This window comes from Gobius niger (assembly GCF_951799975.1).
Source record: "Gobius niger genome assembly, chromosome: 14".
NCBI lineage: Eukaryota > Metazoa > Chordata > Actinopteri > Gobiiformes > Gobiidae > Gobius > Gobius niger.
This window is the reverse complement of record NC_136865.1, coordinates 2,496,688-2,507,022: the sequence shown is the minus strand read 5'-3', so window position 1 is coordinate 2,507,022 and position 10,335 is coordinate 2,496,688. Positions and strand designations below refer to the sequence as shown.

Below are 10,335 nucleotides of genomic sequence, written 5' to 3'. Positions count from 1 at the left end.
TTCTCGGTCTTCCTTTTCTTCCTCTATGGATGCGGATTAGCGATTAACAGCCCACTAGCGCCATCATTCGGACGCACAACATCAGTAAGTATCAAAATCTCAGAGTCCCGTCTCTGTCATACATTGTTCTTTCCTCTACTCACAAGGTTTGGAATGTGAATTTACATTTATGAATGTGAAATTTGGTCAAAGGTATTACTAGGCCTGCAAAGTTAATGAGAAATATTTTATTAGTGTCCATTTTGGTATGAATGATTCCAAAGACTACATGCTTGAAAACAAATGTTGTTTCAAAAGCTATCAAAACTGTCAATATTTTCTGAAAAGTTTAATTTGCTATGAGTTGTTCATGTTTCATGTCATGATTTCAAATTGCTGCTTGGAGTACTGTTTATTTATTTATGTATTTTTTTCCTCTTTAATTGCTTGTATTGTGTTTTATTGTTTGTTTATTTGTTGCGTTTTAGTGTTATCCTTTTAGAAATGTATTTTTTCTTAACCTAATAAAAATAAAAATAAAAACATTGGAATGTGACGTCACAGACGTCATGCAACGGAACGTGGCCACGAGCCGCCATCTTGTGAGGCCAAACAACAAAATGCTAACAGTAGAGGAACAGTAGAGGAAGGTAAATCGAGACATAACTTCAGAATGACTAGGACCTGTTGTGTACTTGGTTGCAATGCTAGGTCGCACGACCGACGAACAAATAAGAAGATAGAAGGGCTGTCTTTTTATGGTTTCCCTGCGTGGAAGCTGCGTGAGGGAGCCCATGTATCAGATGTTACTAAAAGAAGACGGCTAGCCTGGATAGCAGCTGTGGGAAGATCCAGTATCCAGTTTTCAAACATCCCCACATTTTTTCTGGTTTGTTCCAGACATTTTCATTCTGGTAAGTTCTGAATTCTCTATCTCTGTTTTTTTCTCTGTCTCCTTTTTTTTTTTTTCAATTTTAGGTCGGTTTGATACAATGATAATAATTAAAAATGCAATCTCACAAATGTAGGCTCAGTGTAACAGGGTCAGTCCATCTCAGTTCACCCGATGAGTTAAACCCCACCCTCTCCAATTTTTGTGAAATTTGTTATATATGTAATCCATGGCCAGAAAAGCCAACACTTTTATTTTTAACTAATCGGACCAACGGTTTTCAAGATATTGCATTCTAAATTGTTTACTTTTTCGCGAAAAAGGGCATAAGGGCAATCAGAAAAAGTGACCAGGAGGCTGAGACAGCTGTGAAATTTTCATTGACTATTTGATTGTGATTGACATTATATCTTGGAATAAATCAATCACTGGGCACTGTGTATATAAATTAATGGAATTGTTCTGAACGGACTGTGAATGGATGTCTGGAGGAGTGGGTATGTCAACTTCTACCTGGTATTGCATGAAAATGAAAAAGAAAACCCCTCCAGTTTTTTATATGTTGTAGTTGACACATAGGGCTACATTTTTCCTATGGCGTCGGAGAGTTTGGGCATGTCCCACAGGGTCAATTTCAAGGTCAAAATATAAGTACAAAGGTAATCCACCTAAGAAATAACAAAATACACAAACAAATGTCACATTTAGATTCCTCGTGGTCTCCTCTTTACAGACATACCTGTTTTTTGAAAATCGGACCAGTGGTTGCTGAGTTACAGCAATTTGAAAGTAGGCGACCACAGCCTTTTTCGCGAAAAAGTTAAAAAATGAAAATGCGATATCTCAAAAACCGTTGGTCCGATTAGTTTAAAATGTGAAATTCTGGCTTTTCTGGCCATGGATTACATATATAACAAATTTCACAAAAATTGGAGAGGGTGGGGTTTAAAAATGCTATTTTTTTTGGGTGATCTGAGATGGACTGACCCAACACCAAGAGTGCCAGTTTGACATCAGGGAAAAGGTATCATTTGTTTCGATATTTTAGCAGAAGATTAGCCACGCCATGCACAGCTGTGGCTTGCATTTTCTGATGACCGACTTTAAGTGAGTGGTAGACCTTTTTGTGAAGCACTTTGGTCAACAACAATTGTTTTAAATGTGCTATATCAATACATTTTATTAGATTTGATTTAAGAGCTTTTTTATCATGAAGATACTAATGATTTGACATGATTTCAGGTAAACCTGCGTATGAAATGAATGAAACTGATCCTGATTGGGCTCCAACATTACTGATGGGACACTCCAAAGTTCCTGCTTCACAGTCAGACCGTCATGGATCATGGAGAATGCACCAAAGAGCTGAAGTTGGAGGTAAACACAACATCAAAACACCAACACAACAGGACCTTCAATCCAATCATCACCCTCAGATATCTCCTTTGTATCTGTGTACTTTTGATTGTACTTGTGGTGAACCGCTGCTAGGCATGGCTAGTGCAGTGGCGGTGGGAAGTGACAGAACAAGTAAAGGTCCGATATGTTGATACTTGTAATTGTCAAATGACTGTCAAATATTTACACAGTCGTCTCTTGGCCCTTTGTCCCAACTCTGCCATGACTGGTAATATGAGTTTTTAAGTGCCTGCGGATACAGCTCTCTTTGAACATAACACTGCCTTGGCTTTGGCTTTGCCACTGTTTTCCCCCCGTTATTTGATTGTACATCAATTTCGGCTACTGAAAGCGAAGAAACAAAAACCTCTTTTGAAAACTTTAAAATTGTATCATTTTGCATTTCTGTGGCAATTTATCACATTTTTTTTGTTTGTTATTTATCTATTTGCACAGACTTTCAGAATGGAGCAACAGAAAATAGAAGTGTGGCTCCAGCAGATGTTGGAGATGAAGAATTGGAGATGATCGTCACAGGAGAAGACCAACACTACACTCAACAAGAGATGGAAGCTGTGGACAAGGGGTTTGTTGGACAAGATGAACCTGTGGTAGAGCATGCAAATGTAGAGAATGGAGATCAGACAGAAAGAGACCCAGAAGCTAAAAGACAGAAGTTGGACTGCGAGTTCTGCAAACGGAGCAGAGCAGAAATAAAACGTTTTTTAGAGGAGAACCGAGAGCTACGGTCAGAGTTGAACAAACGAGAACTGAATCAAGATTTTTTAAAAGACGACTCTGAAAAAGTCCAATATTACACTGGACTCCCCTGTTTTGCCATTTTACTTTCCTTGTTCAGCAACGTGAAATCTTTCTTGCCAGCTGCTGAGAAACTGTCCCCGTTCCAAGTGCTTTTCCTCACGCTCATGCGATTGCGACTCGATCTTCCCGTCCAGCATCTTTGTCACCTCTTCAACGTATCCCACGAAGCCCTGTCTTCTGCCTTTTCCGACACCATCGACGTTTTACGTGCTCGCTTCGGGCCGCTGGTGCACTGGCCGGAGAGACGCGGGCTACAAGCCACAATGCTACACGAGTTTGCCGAAACCTTTGGGAAACACGTGGCCATTATCGTTGACTGTTTTGAGATCCATACTGAAAGACCATCACATTTAAAAGCGGGTGCTCAAACATACTCTCAGTTCAAGGGCACACACACTATGAAATACCTCATTGGGATCACACCCCGGGGTTCCATATCGTTTGTTTCTAAGGGATGGGGCGGGCGCACATCCAACAAAGATATCACAGAGAAATGTGGCCTTCTTGACAAACTGCTGCCAGGGGACGTAGTGTTGGCCGGCGGGGGCTTCGATGTCCAAAATGCAGCGGGAATGATGTGCGCTGAGATAAAGATGTCTTCGTCTGCAAAAGGCCTCAGTCTGCTTGATGCCAGGGACATTAAAGCTACTGCCCACCTAAGGACACATGTCGAGAGAGTCGTTGGAAGTGTGCGCAACAAGTTCAAAATGCTTCACACCACAATACCAATCCGATTACTTCTCCCATGTGAGAATGAGGAGATGACGCTTCTCGACAAGATTGTGAACGCGTGTTGCATCTTGGTGAACATGTGTCCCGGTGCGGTCGTCAAACCCAAGGGAAAATGAAACCTGTTCTTGTTGGATCGTTTTGTACTGTGTATAATAGTCAGTGGCTGATATTGAAGCTTTTACTCAATGACAGAATGTTTAGAGTGTCCGGTACAAACATCATGACCTGATGTTGTAACTGATATGTTTTTGTAAAAACTCAGCATGTCAATTGTAAAAGAAAACATTTACATTTTATAATAAGTGTGTTCACCATTTATTTGAATGAGGAGAGAATCCGGATAGAACTCCATGACCACGAGTGTAACTATTTGTTCTCATTCAAATGTATGAAAATATAAAAAAAAAATCATTAATACAAAATTTTGACTATTTCCACTTGGAAACTGACCAGATAGTCTGAGTTATCCTCAGAATTAGATTTTTGATATTTTATATTTATGTTTTATGACAAACAAGGCTTACAAACTAAAAAAAAAATTAAAAAAATTAGTATCAGGCCATTAGTCTGACGTTACACTAAAGATAGAACCCAAACTTATTGAAAAATGATTTTTTATGTACCTCCAAAGTACTAATACACATTTAATGTGTTGCCTGGCCTGTCAGACACTCCTCCTTTCTGTTCAAAAGAAATATCTATGAAGAAGCATGCAGTTTGGCAGGCCAGGCAACAGATTACATTTGTACAATGTAATCTGCTGTTCCAAAGCAGATTACATTGTACAAAATTGTATTTGGTACAATACATCAAGGGTATGTAAAATAAAGTCTAACCGGAAATACAAATGACCCACAGTAAAAAGTTACTTTGTAAAGTTTCTTTTGCTCTTAGTAGACAAAAAACACCCGTCTTTACATTTCCCAGCAGGAAGCTTAACTTGGTCTCATCAGACCAAAGAAATATTTCCTCACATCCTTTACCAACATAAAAAATACATTAAGTGATGCTGATAACACCAATGACACTAAATTGAATATTATACTGTACCTATGGGAACATTTTTCATTTTCATTTTAAATCTGCAAATTATTGACCTTTATATTCTTTTTAGAATTGGGTAGAAAAATCTTTTAAACTAAATTCGACACAGACACAGAGTTTTCAACATCTGCACCAGGAATTCAAAGTTGGATAAAACAAATAAAAACTGCAAAGACATGATCTGACATAGAGGCGTCAGTTTAACATTTTGGTTGATTTGACCAATGTTTTATTTTCAGGTCTGGGAAGTGCTTTTAATCCAACCATGATGTGTAGCAACAGCATAGAAATATATACAAGCAACAGGCGCAGCTAATCCAGACCGTTTCTATTATATCTATGGTCCAATCTGTACGCTCTGACCACTTCCGGGTCCCGTGACTGCTATTTTCAGCCAGTTTCGAGCTGAGGTGAGGAGGATCTCAAGAGGATGGCTTCAACGGCGCTTTTGGAGAGTTCCTCCACCAACAAAGATGTTCTGGCGGAAGGTTTGATCGACCTCCTGAAACCCGCCATTCAGCAGCTGGACCTGCATGTGCACTCCGTCAGGTAACACACGCACAGAGCTGCATGACACAGTCCATCACTATGAGCTCTACTCTCTTTCCTTCTCTCTGCGCAGGGAAAGCCAAGTGGACCTGCGAGAACACATCGACAATCTGGCCACAGGTACGCGCTCTTGCAGTCGCTCAGTTGCCTAAATGGGTGCAGATTGTATGTTGACAGGGGCGGACTGACCATATGTCCATTCTGGAGGAGCACAGAGGGGCCACTGGCTCTAGGGCCACCAGTCCCGCCTCAACCGAGCTTTACCCAAATCTAAAAGCTAAAAAGAAAAGCAGCAAAATGGCGAGAAAAAGAGGATGAAAAGTCAACAAAAACATGAGAAAAACACAACAAAAAATGATAGAAAAAATAGCTCAAAAAACAACAAAAATATGACAAAAATGTGGCGACGTGACGAAAAGTTTCCGTCACTTTTGTGGGTCTTTGCTTTCAAATGAGGCGTTACACAATGGCCGCTGGCTGCCCTGCTTTTTGACCACAAACGTGGGGGCCGCCATTGCTCCGCCGTTGCTGCAGTACCTCCATATCGCCGCTAGGCCCCCATTGAAAAGCATTGGACTTTAGACACGTTAAAAACTACTTTAAAGCCTGGTTTCAATTGTTTCAACGCTAGACTAGGCTAGATCTTCCTCCTGAGATAACGCTGGGTTAATAACAATATATGAAACCAGGCTGGTTTTCGTAATATGATTTTTTGAAATCTCGTACTTAATGAGGCTCGGACTGTTAGCATTGGAGCAGCGCGAGCTACACGTCACGCAAGGGCCGAGTCTACGGTGAAAATCCCGCCCGTATGTCCTTTTTAGGAACATGCTTCGTCAGAGCTGGGTAGGGGGAGCCTGTAAATCCGCCATGAATTGCCCCACGGCCGTGGTCATTCTGGTAAACGGGGAGGAGTGAGCATAAGACGTCCATTATTTTCTACAGTCTTTTAGATTTGGGTAAAGCCCAGTATAAAAAAAACATGAATCTAAAAGAAATTCCGTGGAGTATGGTGTGCCACAAGGTTCAATTTTAGGACCGTTATTATTTATTATTTACATTCATGATTTTGCTTCTGTTTCTACAACCACCTTTCCCGTTCTTTTTGCTGATGATACCGATCAGAAAAATAAATAATAAAAAGCCGAACTGGGGAAAATGCACTCGTTATTGTTAAGGCGGGTGCTAAGAGGTTAAAATATGTATTTGTGGAAGTCACAATTACGCTCATTTGGGCCAGGCTGGTCAGAGTCCAGGGCTGTTTTTCAGTCCCAGTCCGCTGTATGTTGAGGTACTTGGAGAACCCTGGGGTGATCAGAAATGTGCAGCATGCGGGGGTTTGGGTCATGTGTGTGGTATCTCTGTGCTCCGCAGAGCTGTGTAGAATAAACGAGCAGCAGAAGGTGGCTCTGGACCTGGATCCATACGTGAAAAAGCTGCTCAACGCCAGACGGAGAGTGGTCCTGGTGAACAACATCCTCCAGAACGCCCAGGTGACATGATGCACACGATCTTCTCTGAGCTCAGGGGGGTTGTGTCTTCTTCAGTCTCAAGTTTCTAAACCGCTGTTATTTGAATGGGATCCTTCTCGTCAACAATTATTATGTAAATTAAATTATTCTTAGATTTTCTAAATTGTCTGCTCAAATGAGATTCAACCAGGGCTGGACTGGCAGAAAAAATCGGCCCAAGGCTTGTGGGTCAAGACTGGCCCTCAAAAAACAAAACAAAACAAAAACAGTCATATTCAAAGCAATAGTTGACGTGATGAGAAAAACAATGAGCCCTTGAACTAGAACAGTATGAACTACGAATCGAGGACAATCGCTGCATGTTAAACCCTCATAGCACTCAACACTTTAATCTTTTGTAAAATTACTTAACAATCTTAAAATGTGCGTTGCGTTAATGAGGTTACAATAGACGATTTCATCTTATATTGGCAATGTGAGGGGCATGAGTGTTATGTTCCAGAGACCCATTGCTCATTATGCGAGATTATCAGGGAACCATAACTCAAGAAAGCCCCACCAGAAGGGTATAAAATGTGTCACGTCGCTGTGGTGGAGGAATTGTGTAATTGCATCTATGTAATGATAGAAATTCCAATAGCTTTTGGCGCTAATTGTGGGCCGGTGCAAAGTATTACGGGGCTTATCTCTCGATCTGACTGGCCCAACCGGCCCAAAAGTACGTCGGCCCACCGGGAAAACTCCCGGTTCTCCCGATGGCCAGTCCAGCCCTGCAGTCAATAAAATGTTCAAGTCTTTAACTGCTAGAGCAGGGGTAGGCAGGTTTTCTTAGCGGAGGGACGATTTTCTTTATTGTAAACAGACCGAGGGCCGAAGCCACTGATTATTAGCCCAAAGTCAAGCACAACACTGGAAAAAGGACCATCTTAAATGAGATAAATGACTTAAAATTGCTTGAAGAAAAGTTCTTCTATGTTGAATTTGAGTCGGTTTGAACTGATCCCAAGATACAAATGCTATAGCGCCAATGGAACAAGAATAAAACCCACTTGGAATCAGACAAATAATTGATTTTAAAGCAGTACTAAGTAACTCTTCCCCCTAGAGGCCATAAGCGCAACTGCAGGTGTCGTAGCAAGTTACGATTTTTTTTAACTTATTAATTGTCTTGGAGAGTAAATGCTACGCCGACAAGAAAGGCGAAGGGAGAGAGGGTTACTGTGCATCCAATCCAAAGGAAATATTTTTTTTCACACAAACTTTGCTGTAAATACTGTTTAAAGTGACGCTAGCCCGCAGTTAGCTTTGCCCGTTAGCATGTTAGCTTCTTCTTCGTGATTCCATTAGTGTGTATTGCTTTCTCCGGACCGGTGTCAGTCAAGTTGCAAACATGGTTTTCTGGTCAGAGACACCAGGGGGAGATGAAAGACCCTCCAATCATCCCATAAACACTTGTATTACCCCCACAGGGACTACGAAAAGGATTTATTAAGGTAAACACGTTACTTAGTACTGCTTTAACGTGAAATGACACAACATTATCTGAATTAAGAGAATAACTACTACCAGAGGTTTTATCTCGTCTTAGACCAGACCAAATCTACTCAAACATTAGATTGAATCTCTTGATTCAAGTAGATTCATGTCATTTATTCCTGAAAACAATTATTCTTTTTCCAGTGCACTTCTATCGAGTGCCAGTGTTGTCGGTAATACATGACCTCATTGGGTGCATTGACAGTGTTTCTACCTCTGTTTCTCCCATTTAACTCTAATAGTGTTTAAAGTACTCTCTGATTTGTGTAATAATGTTTCTCAAAATCATCTTGAGGGCCAGAGGTGGTTTTTTTGTTTTTTTCCCCTCCAAAATATGTCTAATAAACAACTTAAAATGTACTGTTCGGAATTAAGCTGTTTCAATCAAAAACATCTAAATTGGTCAAGTTACATGTAACATAAGACCATTATGTGATTGTGTGAACGGTTATTTTCACACCTTCAGGGAGCCTCCTGGGGCCGACCAGCTCTCTCCCCATGATTCTGGCCCAAAACATGACTCCGCCCCCTCCTTACTATTATTATTTTTTTCTTGAAAAAATGAACCACTGCTAACCTTTCATGTGCCCACAGGAGCGACTTCGGAGACTCAACCATAATGTGGCCAAAGAAACCGCGCGCAGAAAGACCATGTTGGAGGCATCAGGGGTGTTCGCCTCCCGCTCCCCCAGTTTACCCTGAGAGCCCTGGTAACGAGGGTATGCACATGTTGTTTTCACTCTAAATCAAACCCTAAACGTCAATTCAAATATGGATGTGCTGAACTGCCACACTGGTTTCTGTTGTCGTGCTGTTGCTATGCTGTGACATCACATGCGTGCTCTCTACACTTCCATACAGACCGTTTAGTCCCGGTTTGAATTCCACTTGGGCCTGGAGACACTTACAAAGTCAAATATATCTAACAGATGTGGAAAGGGTGTCAGAGCAGCAGCTTCATGTGTTTTTCTAACAATGTGATGCAATGATTATGAACATGCACTGGTGTCTTTCTGCACGTTTATCAATACTTTGTGGTAACTCTTTTCTTAATTTAAATTCTGCTCAAGTAATGAAGTCAAGTAACAGTGGAGGCTCCACCCTTGGTGCCGAAAGTAAAAATCCCAGTCAAAATGGAAAGGAATGGAAGCTTATAGAGCTCCACAGTCCCGCCTCCTCTCCGGTCCGGAAGTAAAACTCCCCTTGCTTTGAGGCCGTATTGATTTGGAATAAAGTCTTTAACTCCGTAACTCCGTCAGCTTGGGCTGAATCCAGCTCTGTGGTTATAAAGGGACCGCAAAGTCAGATGCAGGTGAAGAAAGCACGTCTGAGATCCATCTAGTTTACGAAAAACTACAGTTTAACTGCAAGCCTTCGTCCTAGAACTACATTACCCAGGATGCTCGGTCGTCCCATGATCTACTACGAGGCTTTTGATTGGTGGAGCTTCACGTTCCCACACGTGTTTATTTATTGTAATCTAGGCAACATATTATAGACAATGTATTAAAACATAATAAACGCAGATAGTTGACGTTTTATCCATATCTAACACTGATAGTAAGAAAAACGTCAGATGGATCAAAAAAAAAAAAACACCGATCATTTGTATTCCTATTAGCCTGATTCAGATTGTTTAATAGTGAAATAATATAGAACTGTTGTCTGCAAAGTAAAAGAAACTCACCGTGTTTGCTGAAAACCTTGTTGCCTTGACCAGCGGGCGCGATGTCGCAATGGTTCTTGGGATACGGAGTTTCTATAGTCAGGAAGTGAATGATGTCACAGCCTTGTACCTTTGCCTTTTCTTCGACGTCTTCTTTTTGGATTGAAAGGAAACATTTTATGGTCACGAATTGCTACATTGCTGATTAGCTTTTGCGGTGACGTTAAACTCTTAATATATTTTGG

General features: G+C 41.0%; 1 protein-coding gene across 1 annotated transcript; it reads left to right on the top strand.

Moving 5' to 3' along the window:
- Nucleotides 1-5,254: 5,254 nt before the first annotated feature.
- On the top strand, nt 5,255-9,492 carry snapin (SNAP associated protein). The gene is made up of 4 exons (XM_079571490.1): nt 5,255-5,416; nt 5,490-5,536; nt 6,791-6,909; nt 9,019-9,492. The coding sequence occupies exons 1-4, from the start codon at nt 5,298-5,300 to the stop codon at nt 9,124-9,126; spliced, it is 393 nt and encodes a 130-aa protein (XP_079427616.1). The 5' UTR covers nt 5,255-5,297; the 3' UTR covers nt 9,127-9,492.
- The last annotated feature ends 843 nt before the right edge of the window (nt 9,493-10,335 follow it).

Excerpts from the sequence above, each read along its gene's own strand:
- snapin (XM_079571490.1), top strand. The coding sequence starts at position 5,298 with ATGGCTTCAACGGCGCTTTTGGAGAGTTCCTCCACCAACAAAGATGTT. Across the intron at positions 5,537-6,790 it reads CATCGACAATCTGGCCACAG|AGCTGTGTAGAATAAACGAG; the intron begins GTACGCGCTCTT and ends TGTGCTCCGCAG. Across the intron at positions 6,910-9,018 it reads ACATCCTCCAGAACGCCCAG|GAGCGACTTCGGAGACTCAA; the intron begins GTGACATGATGC and ends ATGTGCCCACAG.